Source organism: Hypanus sabinus, chromosome 2 (genome assembly GCF_030144855.1).
Source record: "Hypanus sabinus isolate sHypSab1 chromosome 2, sHypSab1.hap1, whole genome shotgun sequence".
NCBI classification, from domain to species: domain Eukaryota; kingdom Metazoa; phylum Chordata; class Chondrichthyes; order Myliobatiformes; family Dasyatidae; genus Hypanus; species Hypanus sabinus.
In genome coordinates, this window is record NC_082707.1 from 12,851,676 (window position 1) to 12,868,505 (window position 16,830).

Sequence of the window (16,830 nt, forward strand, 5' to 3'; positions counted from 1 at the left end):
AATGCTCATTGCCAGTGACCCAGTCTCTGTTGCATTCATCTTTCTACGTTATCGCCCATAATAGTATCCAAAACTCTATTCTTCTAACTGAGAGGAATGACCACCGGAGTACTCTGCGCTTACTGTCTATCCCCAATTCCATTTCTCCTGACAGTCACCTGCTGCTCCCCTTATGAAAGTTCGGGTGTGACTATTTCCATGCAACTCTGGCCAATTGTCTCTTCACTCTCCCATACAAGCCAAAGGTCATCAAACTACTCTTCCGGATCCATAATACGGTCTTCCATAACCGGGAGCCGGATGCAGTTCACGCAGATGTCGTCACCGAGGACTCTATCACCCTGCATGAAGAAGATAAAGCAGCCATGTACTATACAAGGTAGAATAAGAGAGAAAAAAAATCTGAACAGAAGCTTACCCAGAACTGACGCCTCTTTCGAAATGAGAATATCTGAACGGGGAAGTAACTTGATCTGAGTGGCTTTGACCTTTAAATGATAGTTGATACCACACGGGGTGGTGTTAGTATCTCAAAAAGTGCCGATCTCCTGCAAAATATTCTCTAGAGGTTACAGGGAATGGTGTGAAAAATCATGTTAGCAGCAGCCCTGCACGTGAAAATGCCTTGTTAATGGGGCGTATCAAAGGAGAATGACCAGGCTGGTTCAAAATGACAAGACGGCCAGAGTAATTAAAAATAGCCATGCACAGCACCTCATCGAATGAACAAGTGGATGGGCTACAGTAGCAAGAAAACAAAGGTCGTATGAAAGATGTCCCTAGCAATATTGCTACTGGGTCTACTTTTCTCCATTTATGTCATTTATCATTACTCACATTTTCGTTGGAAAGATGAAGTTTTCTCCATCAGTGCCAAATCTCCTTATATAGAAAACATCTCCTTGAGGAGATGGGTACCTGTTACTGGACAAATTACTGTCGCTGAGCTTTAATTAAGAAGTTTAATGAATCAAGTATTACCACACCGTGGACTTCAACAATGTTCTTTATTTATTGATAAGAATCGATAGACTGGACAGCCAGCCCCTCTTCCCCAGGGCAGCGATGCTCAATACAAGTGGACATGGCTTTAAGGTAAGGAGAGGAGAGTTCAAGGGAGATATTAGAGGAAAGCGTTTTTACTCAGAGAGTGGTTGGTGCGTGGAATGCACTGCCTGAGTCAGTGGTGGAGGCAGATGCACAGGTGAAATTTAAAAAACAAATAGGCAGGTATATGGAGGAATTTCATGCGGAGGGTTATATGGGAGGCAGGATTAAAGAATCGGCACAAAGTTGTGGGCCGAATGGCTTGCACTGTCCTGTATTGTTCTATGCTCTATGTTCTATATACACAATGCATCCAATGCTTAGTTATCTATAGTATGCCATTAATGTCCGCCGCTTATAAATCTCTCGCCATTTACCGTGCCACATAATGATGACACTCTACTACTGGCCAAACATGATCTCTTTTCATAAATCCACATTGATTCAGCTCAAACATATCATTATTTTATAGGTACTTTGATATCACAGACTTCATCATATATCCAGGCATTTTCACAACTATTCAAGTCAAACCAACATTTGGGTAATTTTTCTGTTTTCTTTGCTCCGACTACTAAATACCTGCGTCACTTTTATTATCCTTAGAAACGTACATGAATGTGTAGCATTTTCGAAGAGGTTATCTGGTGTAACACTGAATCCAAACCATCTGAGAATTACCTGAGGCCTTTTTAAGGATTTCCTAACTTTCAACAACAGCACACTATCAAGAATCTACGGAAGTCTGGCGTCTTAAGTGACTTTAACAATAACATTAAACAAAAGTTGTGCAATATTTACATTTTCTCTTGTTCCAAATAAGACTGAGCAATAGAACGTGCTTTGTGTAAACTTGAGATTGTACTGCAGCAGAAGTTTCCATATATAAAGCTTAAACAGAAAGTCACCATGGATAGAAATCACACATCACATCACTGTATGGTCATACTGTGCTAAACGTTCGGCAGTCCAATCTAAATTATTCACTGCTGATATTAAGTACATTATAATCACCTGAGTGTAATTCTACCTAAAGAATGAATAACATGTCGATACATCAAAAAATACTCAAACCTGCGTTTAATGGACGAGGATTACACAGACTATGAGGTTATGATACAAGAGTCATTGGTAGTTAAAGTGAAGTCACTTTGGACATCATATGTTTCTTTGTATTAATCTCCGGTTTCAATAAGATGACGTAGCATTTAGGTACAAAAATACAAATTAGCAGACCGAAGCTTGATGCCCAAATGGCGAACACTTCAACAGCCACTGTATACTTCCCTGGAGAGCTCACATAGGCTGGAATAAAAGTTATCCAAACAGCGGAAAAGATCAGCATGCTGAACGTGATGTACTTGGCGTCGTTGAAACTATCTGGGAGTTTCCGGGCAAGGAATGCAAGCACTAAACACACAATGGACAGCAGCGCAATATAGGCCGAGACAAAGTAAAAGGCTGTCAATGAGCCCACGTTACATTCCAGAATAATGATGTCTCTGTAATGTTTCATGTTTTTCTGGGGGTAGGGAGGTGACACAGTTAACCAGACAATGCAAACTAAACCTTGCACAAAGGTAAGAAATGAGACGCCCACGCGTTGCTGCACAGGTCCGAACCAATTCATTACACGGCTGTCGGGTCGATTTGCTTTAAAGGCAATCACGACAAGGATGGTTTTGCCCAGGATGCAGGAAATGCAAAGAACGAACAGAATTGCGAAAGCGGTGCGGCGCAACATGCACGACCAGACGAATGGTTCTCCTATGAATGTCAGTGAGCAAATGAAGCAAAACAGCAGGGCGCAGAGAAGTAGAAAGCTCAGTTCAGAGTTGTTGGCTTTGACTATGGCAGTTTCCCGAAACCGGTAGAAAATAACAGCGATGACCAACGTAAAGCATATTCCCACTAGAGCAAGTGTTACTAATATAAACCCAAGATCGTCTCCAAATGAAAGAAACTCAACCTTCTTGAGAACACATTGTGTTTTTGCCTGATTCGTCCAGTATTCCGATGGACACTTGATGCAGTCGGTGGAATCTGGAAAAATAATTATTTTAAATGAACATATGTGAGCACAGAACTGCGGAATGACAGACTTCGTTGTCCATCTCAGCACTTACCCGTGGCATTGCTGATCTCACCATCCGCGCATTCTGCACAGTTAAAACAACATATTGGCTGCCCTTTTCGGCTGACTTTTCTTGTTCCAGGAAGACATGGTTCTGAGCAAACAGCTCGTGGAATCTGAAGAAATAGAATACACTCTAAGAATATACGTTGTATGTGTAAATATAGCCGTTGAGTATGCTGAACAGCTAACAGTAATCCTTGAAATTGAGATTGAGAAACCAAGGAAAACTGACTGCCCAGTGAATGTCGAACTGAGATAATCCTGGACAATCTTATATGTGAGTTACGTGAATCCATAAAAGGGGAATACTAGAATGGATACTTCGAGTCTTGAGGAGAGAATGTGGTTCGTCTGATAGCAGAGATGTTGAAGTTCGGATTTCAAATTTAGGAATGATTCGCCTGGAATAAATGAACAATAAGCAGTATGTTATCGCAAATCAATTCAATCACAAAAGGATACATCCATCGTTCATCTGATCCCCGAGGAAAACAGAGCCAAACTGTCGGAAAAGTACCTTACATTGCCTAAATCTAGAGCAATTTCGACAGTAGAATATAATTGATTCTCTCTGCAATAGAACACGTGATACAAAGATACAGCACTAAAGCAGAGAAGCAGGTCCTTCGTGCGGAATCATTAATCTGCTTCGTCCCATCGACCTTCATCCGGATCATAGCCTTCTGTAAAACTCCATTAAGAGTATCTAGGCAACTTTCACTGAAAAGTTGATTTCGAACCCGCATCCACCAATTGTGCTGCATTTCGTTCTATACCCTAATCACCATCTCTGCGAAGAAATTCTCCCTGATGTGTCCACTTAATCATTCCACCTATCACACTTAAACCAAGATATCCAGTTGTAGTCTCACCCAAGCTCACTGGAATAAGCCTGCTTTCCCCTTGCTCTTCTGCTCTTATATATCCAGTAAGTGTCGCATCAGTCTTCTCCGTTCGAGAAAATAATGTCCTAACTTACTGAAATTTATGCAGTAATTCTCAAGTCCAGGTAGCATTCTTGTAAACCTACTGTGCAGTCTTTAAGACCTACTTATTTCTTTACTGTGCGCAGGTGATCAAAATGCAAAAAATGTTCCAAACTCGGCCTCACCAACATCTTAGACAATTTCAAAATAGAATCTAACTCACGCACTAAGTATACTGATTTATGAAGCCCAGTGTGACAAATAATTTTTGTGAACCTATTTATGCGTGACTCCAGGCACATGGAGATCTGGATCTGTCTTCCCAGATTCCCAGATCTCATTTCTAAAGGTTCATTTTATTGTCAATGTATGCATGAATCGTTCAACGTTAATATTTTTTTCGGCTCCCGGTAGTTATTAAATACAGAAAGACCATGGATGTTAATGAAAAAAGTACATCATCTACGCCTCCGCCTCCATAAATGCCAAGAAAACGTAATGGTGCTTGCAGACCACAAAATTCCCCATCCCCTGCAGTAAAATATGAGCCACAAAACAGTCAACAAGCCTCTACGAAGAACAACAGGTCACCCTAGCGCCAATGGCTCACAAAAAAGAAAATGTCGAAAATCTGCAGTAAACCAATGTAATGTCCATTAACCACATGACTATCAGAACATGGGAAACGACTTTTCGCTGCAAACGCATAGAGTAGCGGTAAGAAGTCAGGCTTTCTGTAACGAATGACTGCCGACTCGGGTCTTAACGCCGCACACCGGAGGCCGAACGCGCCGATTCTCCTGCTGACTGTCCAGTGCCGAGCACACTCGGCACATGGCACAATCCCCCGCATTAACCTCGATCGTTTAGTATTCCTCGCCGCTTCGTGACGAAGATATTCATGACCGCACGTATCATCTTTGGTCCTTTCTACAAGTCGGTTTGTGTTTTTGTAACACTTCGTCTCTCCTGTCTTTGATCTCCACGATGCAACTCCGCTTCTGATTGCCTAAGCAACAAATTTCCTAACACTACGGTTCGTCCCCACCTTCACCCCTCACAGATCCAGTCTGATAGCCAGAGAATGGCCAAAGGGGTTCTCAGCATAACCTCTCTCTCCATATGATTTTCACACATTACCTGTCTCCTGCACGTTGGTTCTAACTAAATCCATTCTGGCACTGTCTATCAATCTCTCAGCTTCCTATATGACCCATAGTTCATCCAATTCCAACTCCAACCCCTTAACATGGTTTGTTAGAATCTGCAGCTGGATCCGCATTTTGAATCATATTATTCAAGTTTCTCTGCCTTCGCATATCCCACAGGAGCGGCATTCCATTATCCTGTTTGACATTTCCACCGCTTTAAGTGTGCAGGATGAAAGAAAGAAAATATTAAATAACGAGAAATACCCTCTATAAACGCATATAATCGACGAAGCCTCAAAGAGCCAAACCCTCAAAGCCCCGAAATATCACTGAACTGTTCATACAAAGGCCACTCTTTTTAAACCTAACTTCTCAAAGCAAGTGTCACGTTATGAACAATACATTTCTTCGTGGGTACTAAACTGATTAAATCTATAACCGGGTCGTCTATGAATAATGCTGTCCCAGAGGGACCAGTGCAGTTTCCTGAGTGCTTATCATCTATTTCAAACATATGGGAGGTAATATGATTCAGCAAACTGCAGATGACATAGAGATTGGGCCTGTCGTGTACAGCAAGGTAGGCGGCCAAAGCGTGCCGCGAGATATGGGACAGACGCAGGAATTGGCAGAAAAATTGAAGATTTAACTTCATATAGGTCCGGCTGGTGGTGTCAAAATATACCTAACTACATCTTAAGAATAATCATTTATCTGGCCATCAGCATCTTCGGGGGATAGATTATCCCAGATATTCACAGACATCTCAGCAAAGGGAAAGTTACGCTTCTCAGTTTGAAATGAAGTGCGTCTTCCCACGAGTGTATGCAAATATTCAGCGAATTTCAACATCTATCCTCAGCATATTAGTAATATGAGTTTGCACAATAGAAACACAGAAACATAGAAAACATGCAGCATAGTACAAGCCCTTCGGCCCACAATGATCTACCGAACATGTATGCACTGTAGAAATTACCTGGGGTTACTCATAGCTCTTTATTATTCTATGCTCCAGGAGACTGTTAAAAGACCCGACCATATCCGACTCCACCACCGTCGCCTGCAGCCCCTTCCATATACTCAGCCCTGAGCAAAGTCCTCCAACAATCTACACGATCAATGCCACTCATCACCTTATACACCTCAATCAGATCACTTTTTATCCTCCGCCTCACCAAGGAGAAAAGGCCGAGTTCACTCAACCTATTTTCATAAGATATGCTCCCCAATCCAGGCAACATCCTTGTAAACCTCCTCTGCACTTTGTTCCATCGTTTCCACATCCTTCCTGTAGCGAGGTGACCAGAACTGAAAACAGTGCCCTAAGCGGAGTCTGACAGGGGATTATACAGCTGTAACGTTACATTTGATCACTTGAACTAATCCTACAGTTGATGAAGGCTAAAGCACCATATGTCTTCTTAACCACAGAGTCAACGGCACAGCAGCTTTGAGTGTCGTATGGACTCGGATCCCAAAATCTCTCTGATACTCCACACTGCCAACAGTCTTACCATATTGTATTGTATGGATAGTCAGAGGCTTTCTCCAGGGCTGTAATGTCTGCCACAAGAGGGCGCAGGTTTAAGGTACTGATGATTAGGTACAGAGTAGAAGTCAGGGATAACTGTTTTACGCAGAGAGTGGTGAGTGCGTGGAATGTGCTGCCGGCAACGGTGGTAGAGGCGAATACGATAGGGGCTTTTAAGAGTCTTTTGGATAGGTGCATGCAGCTTAGAAATATAGAGGGTTATGGGGAAGTCTAGTAATTTCTAAGGTCGGGACATGTTCGGCACTATTTTGTGGGCCGGAGGGCCTGCACTGTGCTCTAGGTTTTCTGTTTCTGTGTTTCTATTAGCACTATATACTGCCATCATATTTGACCTAACGAAATGAATCACCTATATCACCCATTTTCCATTTCGCAAGAATATATACATGGCAAAAGAAACCCATACCGTATTTCCCGTGGTGCTGAACATGATCTCCTTGACATTCAGCATTAGTTCCTGCCCTTGCGGAACCGAACCGTCATAATATCCGACGTTTACAATGTCAGCGCTGCCCTTGAAATTCGTTTGTATGTTCACGAATTCGTATCTTGGCACCGGGTCACCATTTTCATCAAAATATACGGTTTCTCCCGTCTTTGCTGTGAAATTCACGGTGCGTAGGTAGTGCAGGTACTGGAGTTGGGTGAAGGTGTAAAAAAAAAGAGTGAGTATTGTTTAAACGCCCCAACTGGATTCGGTCCGTGTAAATATAAACATGCAAACTTTCCCGTGGATGCATGATGGAAATGTGCTGAATAAGAACCACGTAAAAAAAAAGGTTAATATTTCACACTGTCGATGATTGGATCCGGAGTAAGAAATGAAGTAACAGAAAGTATGGCAAGTGGTCCTCAGCGGGTCACGCTGCACTTGTAGCTGGAGTTGGATCGACCATCCGTTTAACGAGCAATCTTGTCAGGAGGGAGGTGGGAGACTAAGAATTTATTATACTTGACGTCGATCACCTGCCAAAAACACTGAATTAAAAATTCAGAGCTGATGATCGAAGGTAGAGACTCAAACTCGTTCTCTAGGCCTGCACATTGAAAGGCGAACAACCCTTCTCGATGTACCTACAGTTAGAATGTGCCTGTTCACTAGCAGCGAAAACACGGGAAATTTTCCACGCGTATTTAATCTCCGGAAAGCAGGAGATTCGAATCAGCACCCATGCCAAACTTTATCCATCAGCTAATGTCTGTACAAACGATCCAAGCACGAATCAAACTGTTATTGGGAAATATTGCATCTCTATACATTAGCTGCTCTATTCTGCACTTACCAATAGAATGATGTGTTCTGCATTTGGAATCATATCCTGAGGGAAAAAAAAAGGTTTGGTCGCCACAGATAGAATTCGTTGGCAAACACAGAGTCCTCCGCAGCTGATAACACGCATAGAAGAATCGAAAGATATAAGCCACAAACTGCAAACATACCTTGCCGCGCCGAAATTTTGTTGCTGAATTTGCTATAGGATGTACAGGCCTACCTGCCAAGGCTCGAAATTTGCAATTTGCGCACACGTGTTATTCCTAAAGGGTCCATTCCCTTCGACACAGGTTAACAGATTGTGGAGTGCGTGAGCGATGGAGTAGACCGCTGTATACACGTGGTATGAACTCCCGTCCATTATCGCTGGAAGATAGGCATTTTCTATCCCTTCCATCTGCTCCTTTCCAGTGCATTGCCGAAATTCACCTGGAAAGTTCCCCGGGCTTGTGCCGTTTTCGACTTTCAACGAACAAGTGAACAAAGTCTCCCAAAACTCCTTCACCAAAGTGTTACCAGGAAACTTGGAAGGATGGACGTTATGAAGATAATCTCTGAGACCATCTATCTCTATCCTCCGGGTAGCCGGACCGATTGCTCCAGTAAGAAAAATTCCTCTTTCTTTAGGCGGGAGAAATTTTTTTGTGATCCACGCCTCACTTCCAATCCATTGTATGCCGGTTACATTTTGCCGCCAAATCTCATTCAATAAAATTCGCATATCACCACTGTGGGCAAAAGCCACTACCACTTTAGTAGACGCCTGTTTAATCACCTGAACAATATGACTGATTTTTTCAGGCGGGTCGGTCCTGTAAAATGACGCAGAGTAGGCAATGCAAACCCCAAACTTTTCGGCATGTTCCACAAATCCTTGCATTCCGAAATGTCCATAATCGGTGTTACTTCTAATGGTTCCAATCCAAGTCCAGCCAAAGGTTCTCACCAGTTCTGCGAGGATTTTGGACTGGTATTGGTCGCCGGGGATAGTTCTGAAAAAGGTGGGATATTCTCTCTTATCACTGAGGCAGGAGCAGGTAGAATAGTAACTAACCTGTAGAGAAGAGAAACTGATGAATACCTTGATCGGCTTTTTAACTACATATGATTGATTTACTTCTAGCGGTTCATGTTAATTGTTTTATATTTCTACTTAACTCTAATACCGAATACAAAACATGAAGAAAAGACAAAATGCATAACATGGGTTACTGACTTAATTTACAACGTACCATACAGTACTTACTTATTGTTTTTGTTATGTAACCCTCGAATTCATTTTTTCTGTGGACTGTCACTTTAAAACGCAGGGGTAATGAGTCTCACTTGCTATATTGGATTTCCACTGAATAAAGTGTTTCGACTTATGCAAAGACACTGCGTGCCTCTGAGTTGCTATGACGAAGAGAGGTGGATTTATTTGATGGACAATCGATGTTATGGTTTATGTGCAGCGTGTTTACATTTTTCCTGCAACCTGTTTTGGATATACAAGGACACACAGAGTCCAGATGGATTCGGTCGATGGAAGACATCAGTGAGTCGGTTGCTGATTTAAACTTTCAGTAGCCTAAAGGGGCGAGTTAAGATCGATCCAGAGTATTAATAGATGACTCACATAAGTTTCCGCAACGGGAACACGTTTGCAGGAAGAGAAGACATGAGAGAAAGGATTGAAACAGAAGAAACCATGTGACAAAGAGATCGTTGTTTGGACAGTAGACCGTAACGGTGTGTTTGTTACCATTCGGCTACGGAAGTGTGTTTATCAGTCAGTTAATCCACAGGAGTAGGATCTCTGGTGAGTGGAAAATCTTTTTGAATACCACATGTGTTTTTACCCATTGTCTGGGGGTGGTAGTTCACTGAAGAAGGCACCCCTGTTTCAAATTACTGTTGTAGTTATTTCGTATGTCCTGGAAATGGATGGGTGGCTATCACATTGTGTGTTTGGGGTAACCTTGTGGAATCTACTGGTGTGTCGACGCTTGCCTGGAGGTGGTTCCCTTGAAGACAGTTTCCTTTATGTGATAAGCTGTTATCGCTGATAATCCATACGTGGATTTTGTTTGTGTATCCTGTGGCCACCACTTAGAGATGTCCCGTAGCTGAATTCGGGTTTGGTACCACTTGTGTTGAAAATATTCGTTGAAGATCACTGTCGGTAATACTTCGTGTGTGGAGTGGAACAACTTCGGAGATAAAACTGACTGCTTTTGTTATTTTGTATTGCTGTCGCGGAGTTTGTGGAATATCGACGCAGTTTCCTTCTCACAACGTTCGCCTTTGGAGTCTAAATCTCTCTCTCTTACCAACAACAGAAACCTCGTGCATTGAACTGAACTTCCTAACATACCATCATCATGTCAAGTCAAGTCAACCTTTATTGTCATTTCGACCATAACTGCTGATACAGTGCATAGTAAAAATGAGACAAAGTTTTTCAAGACCATGGTGTTACATGACACCGTACAAAAAACTAGACTGAACTACGTAATAAAAAAAAACAACACAGATAAAGCTATACTAGACTACAGACCTAAGCTGGACTGCATAAAGTGTACAAAAACAGTGCATGCATTACAATAAATAATAAAAGGATAGTAGGGCAAGGTGTCAGTCTAGGCTTCGGGTATTAAGGAGCCTGATAGCTTGGGGGAAGAAACTGTGATATAGTCTGGTCGGAAGAGCCCGAATGCTTCGGAGCCTTTATCCAGACGGCAGGAGGGAGAAGAGATTGTATGAGGGGTGCATGAGGTCCTTCATAATTCTGTTTCCATTGCGGATGCAGCGTGTAGTGTAAATGTCCTTAATGGCAGGAAGGGAGACCCCGATGATCTTCTCAGCTGACTTCACTATCCGCTGCAGGGTCTTGCGATCCGAGATGGTGCAATTTCCGAAGCAGGCAGTTATGCAGTTTCTCAGGACGCTCTCAATTCAACCCCTGTAGAATGTGATGAGGATGGGGGTTGGGAGATGGACTTTCCTCAGCCTTCGTAAAAAGTAGAGACGCTACTAGCTTTCTTTGCTATGGAGCATCGGTGAACGTGATGATATGGTTCGAGCTATGTGCTGCAGCACACATAAGGCTGTATCATATACCACCTAAGCTTGAATGAGTTTTGGAAACATATAGACACACCTCTCTATGCTTATATGTGCCTAACATTTTTAATCTTTGGTTTAACTAGTTTTAAATTTACTATTCTTTGTTGATACTAACAAAGTAGTGATTTGGTAATAACGAAGCCGGACTCCAGGTTTGTTCCATTTCTGTTGCTTCTTTTAACCCGTTGCGTTGTACCTAACACTTTGATAATAAAGCACTCGTTAGACACATCAGAATTAATTCATTCAATTCTTGCGTTCGATCATAGAAACTATACGAGGCTTCATAGGAGGTTCCAGATTGCGGCTCGACTCAGCTTTCATCGGCCACTCTGGAACTGATCATCTGTTATTTATGAAGCGGGGTGCCGTGCGCAGTCATAATCGATTGAAAACGGACGTGAGAGCACGGAGGAACATCGGGAAATTCTAGGAAGACCTTCTTCGTTGCTGCTGCGCGGTCCAAGACTCTGCTGGGAAGAAAAGGCCCCCAGTCCTTGGGGTCGCGTTGCCGATGGCCGTTGGCAGAGCCGTCTTAATACGCTCGGCAGATGACGGTGCTCAGAGAAGCTGTGCCGGAGGGGATGGTCGTCAGCTCGGAGGTTCGACGCACTCGGAGTCCTTTCGACGGACTCAGGTCGCTTTCGGTGTGTGCTGCGTCTGCGAGGCTGAGTCGGGCGGCGCCTTGGAAATCGGGGGTACTCCCTTCTGCCGCCGGCGTGGGATGTCGAGTCTGTTGGGACCCTGAGGACTAATGGAAACTGTGGTGATTTCTTTTGAACTTCCAGTCCTTTAACATCTTGTACTATTTTTACTGTGCCCACAGTCTTTTTTTTTACTCAATTATGTTATTGTTTGCACTGTTATAACGATATTTTGTAAGTATGTGGTTTTCTGCAGGTCTTGTAGTTTTAGATTTTGGTTTTGATTTTGTCTGGTGGATTTGGACCTCCTTTCTGGGGAACGTGCTAGACGGTAGCGCGGTATTAATATGCAGCAGCCTCTCCAGACTCTGGATTGGGGATTGCCAAACGTTATGTGGATTTTCTGGTGTAGTCTGTTCCGTCATATGTTTTTGTGATTTCATTCTGGAGGAACGTTGTCTCATTTTTTAACTGCATTGCATTTGTGGTTTCTAAATGACAATAAACTGAATCTGAATCTGAATAAGAGGTTAACTGTTTGTTGCCTGCATTGTAAGATAGGCGCTACAAGGAAAGTCTGGACAAATGTGGGTTGTTCTCCTTGGAGGGCTGAATATGAGGAGAGCCTTCATTGACGTTTATGAGAAGCCTGGACAGAATAGACTAACATTATCTTCATCCCTACTTTCAAATGCCTAATGCCAGAATGCGCACATTTAAATTGAGTGGGTCTTCGTTAAAATAGATTTGCCTGTCAATCTTTTTTAACCCAGACAGGAGGGGGCGTGCAGTGCGCTGGCCACGATTGTGGCGTAGTCAAACACCACAGGCGTTTAAGTGACTTTTTAGCACACTAATGTACATAGAATGGAAAGACCCAGACAATGTGGACAATGTGGACAAGTTTAGATAGGCATCTAATGGACAATGTAAGTAGTCCGGCAGAACATTATTGGGCCGAGGAGCCTGATTCTGAACTGAAATCTGTATACTTTCTTCTAATGCAACCAAATTTGCAAGCGCTGCGATGAACGTTGTTTCAGTTTATTACTCGGAATGGCGCACAACCGCACTTGCTGGAAAGGTGAAGCCCTCCATTGGTAAGGCTTGACCATGGATATTGCGTTTTGGCTGTTTCCATAATCAGCATGCTATTACGCAAACCACAGCAGTATGATATCGAGAGCAAGCTATTGCACTTGCAGCAGACTCCCCCTCCCCCCACCACCTCCACAACCCGTCCACACAGTTAATGAATCCAGGGGAACATAGAAAATTAGAAAACCTTCAGCACAATAGACGCTCTTCGGCGCTCAAAGCTGTACCGAACTTGTCCTTACCTGAGAAATTAATACTGATACCTACAAAGACCGATACACTTTTCCACCAGAGATTTCGCAGGAATTGCCAGCTGGTGTTGAGGTGAAAGTAGGCCAGCCCATTTCTGTATTTGTCTTCGGGGTTTACTCCTGATACCTACCCATGAGTGGATATATCCGCAAGGCAGCAGAGGCTTCCCCTTCCCCTAGATGGCTATCTGCCCGATTTGAAGTCTCCAGTTACCGGCATTTGGCCTATCACCCATAGAAAAGATTGCGCCGAGACCAGTTGATAAGCCATACGTCAAGATAAGGAGCTGTACAAGCTTGCTAGAGGTTATTTCAGACACGTGTATATTTAATGGGAAGTGCGAGCTTAACCCGATTACCACACGCACCCGGCTATGACAGGTTTACTGAACCGCTTCTGACAATTCGTAATATAAAGTAAAATAGCTAGTGGATTTCAACGACGATAAAATCTCAATATAGTAAATTACTCCTTTTTAAAAATTGTGTTAGTATCCAAAATTAAGACCTGTACTATTACAACTCAGACCTGAAAAGGGACTGCATGTTTTTGTCCCTGCTAATGAGGAGATGGTACCGCCATTATAAAAATGCATTCAAATATTAGCCACATTACCAATGGAATCCTAAATGATCCCATTGTCCTGGCAGTTACGATGGAGCTTGTAGAGATATCGCATCCAACAATGGCCACGACGTTGGAGGAACCTCTGCATTCAAGGTATTCAATCGAATTTTCTTCTCCATTGATCAACGTGAGCGCTGCTTTCGAGGCGATCGCGAAGGATGAGCAGTCGTCGTGGATCTGATACCCGAGCGTGATCCCTGGGAGAAGATTCTCATTCCGGTTTATTTCGGCAATAGCAAAAATCATTGTCTGCACCAGTCGGAAACTTTCAAATTCAAAGCTGTGGGATAATGATAAGATGACGTGATAACAGTCTTCAGCTTCACAATTCAAAAAGTTCTTACATCAAGAATTTAAATGTAAAAGTTCTCTTGTTGCAGATGAAGGACGCACACCGCACTGATCTCGGCTCAGAATGCACACTGCACTGATCTCGGCACGGGACGCACACTGCTTATTTATCATTACCCCACCTACTAACTTTAAATATCAGGCATGCCTCACTTCACAGTAAACAGGAGTTAACACACCTCACAAGGGAGGGCTGAGGGTGAACCATATTTCTAGTCAGAGTTGACCTCAGAATACTCGAAGTTCAAAGAAATATTTGGAAACTTCTTTCAATGATTTTATATTCTGGTGGCGCTAATTGGAATTCACATTGACCCAGACGACAGTGGTTAAAACTATAGGGGGACAGACACATAATAAATGTACCTTGGAATCTTCTGTAATATCCCGCCATATTTCTGAAATTAGATCGGCCTAATTTTAATTCAACGTAAACACACATGGACATTGCACACTTCAGAACATAAATATGATCATGTGGAACAGAAATATGATATTCTGCCGAAATAATATACTGGTTATTACATGCAGAATTAAACCAGTCCTCTTAAACAATATCCCCAATCTCACCCCACCGCCTTTATGCACCTAGCTCTGAAGAAATTAAATAATTTGCTTATAGGTTATCAAGGAATTAGGAAATTAATTTATAACCATGGCCGGTTCGTCAATGGACATCAAAAATGCATCGGTAAGCCTAGCTCTCACATGGTCGGCGATCATGCCAAAATGGAGCGGCAGATAACTGCTAATGTCTAAAGTACACGAAATTTTTAGATGATAATTTTCTGTCTGTTTCAAAAATCAATATTGGTTATTAGCCACTCCTACAAAAAGGACTGCTGACGAACAGTCAGATTGCAAGAGATAAACTCACCGTTTACACCTAGTGATCTTCGGGGTAAGAATATGTGCCTGGAAGTCATGAATCGGATCCAAATGCATGGAGAATATTCCGCCAACGATGATATCACCATCCTTAGATAAATGAGGCAAACTGTGTTTCGTTTGACGCTTGCAGAGGATTCCGTGTGCTTCTGGCGTAGCGGCGAGGAATACAAAAAACAGAAACGGAGACATTGCTCTCCTGTAGCGATGTGTCGCGGTCCGTAGAAAATTCTGGATTTATATTGACTCCAAGAAGATCTGTAGATGATCCAGAGCGGTTTAGAAGTGCAGCCAGTTGTGTAATATTTTAGGTCTCCGATGATAACACTGCACATGTAAGAGACAAGTATTAATGAAGACACATCTGACACCATGGGGATTTCATAGAAAAATAAAATTGCATCCATTGGAAGTCGGAAAATCTGCACTCCCAGCAGAGTGTAAAGGGATTCAAATGAAATAAGAAGGAACTCGTGAGAACATGAATGTTTTGTAAGGTTAATAATTGATCCCAAGAATGTAATTTAGACATTCTCACCTGGTCAATTGATGACTAAATGAATTAATTCTAATTTAAGTAACAACCGCAGAAAACAATTATAGCTGTAGACAGCTGTAAAACCCAATCCTCCATTGAATACACCTACGTGCAATACTAACATCTGGATGTCCTCCCCAGCCAGGACATGTTATCACCTCTTTACGGAGATACGCTAGTCAAACATTTGGTCCCATGCCACCAGTTTCACGAACATTTATTACCCCACAACAATCAGGCTCCTGAGCGACCATGGCTCACTTCATGCATAACTACTCTGAACATATTCTACGACCTACACTTGCAGGGAATCTTTACAACCCATGGTTTTAGTGTTATATCTATTTACTTTCTTTTTCTTCTTTCCACGTTGAACTTAATATATGCCTGTTTCAGGTTCTTTGCTTCGAGAAGGCAACAGAATTGAGGCAACAGTCAATCCAGATTCCAACACCTGAAGCATCTTGCTTCACTAAAGGGATATTGGCGTTCATACAAATTTACAGAAGACAGCCATCTGAAGGAATTGAATAGATCAGACAATAATGAAGTGTTGAGGAATTAGAGCCCGAATGAAGGATCAGAGACAGCGACACATCCGTGATGACAGCTACCAACATGAAGTCCCATTAGGCTGCGCCCTCGCCCTACTAGGAATTCCTCTAAGTCATATCCACATTACATCCTGATAACTTCCAGTACCAACTGTTGCTCCATTATTTTTCAGACATAGAAATTGATTCTTCATAGGTATATATAATGCACACAAATTGCTGGACGGACACCACAGGCCAGGCAGCACCTATGGCGAAAAAAAAGCTGCAGTCGACGTTTTAGCCCGAGGATCTTCGGCAGCCTTCTGTTGCTTGGATTTCCAGCATCTGCAGATTTTCTCTTGTCTGTGACTGCCTAATGATATATAGGTGCTCTGTTGTAATATTGTTTATGAAACATTTTTCGGCTTTTCCACAGCTACTTGAAAACGGATATGCAGGTCTCCATTTTATTACCCTTGTCATAAGAGAGCCGCTGAAGGCGGACACAAATGCAAGACAGAGACACTGAACTAGAGTTAGGGACGGAACTGGACAAAGACTAGGAGCTGTGACTAGTGCACAAACTTTTGCTAGGATTTTGCCTAGGAAAGCAGCACCGGGAAAGGGAACTGGGAACAGGGAGCCTGGGCTTGGACTCTGAGCTACAGACCGGACGACGACCCAGTACCTGGGTCTCGA

General features: G+C 42.7%; 1 protein-coding gene across 1 annotated transcript; it reads right to left on the reverse strand.

The window, feature by feature from the left end:
• Positions 1–2,182: 2,182 nt before the first annotated feature.
• On the reverse strand, positions 2,183–14,064 carry LOC132403060 (extracellular calcium-sensing receptor-like). Its single transcript, XM_059986305.1, has 5 exons — positions 13,807–14,064; positions 8,310–9,143; positions 7,223–7,450; positions 3,174–3,297; positions 2,183–3,090 (listed from the first exon to the last, which is right to left on the reverse strand). The coding sequence occupies exons 1-5, from the start codon at positions 14,062–14,064 to the stop codon at positions 2,183–2,185; spliced, it is 2,352 nt and encodes a 783-aa protein (XP_059842288.1).
• Between the last annotated feature and the right edge of the window lie 2,766 nt (positions 14,065–16,830).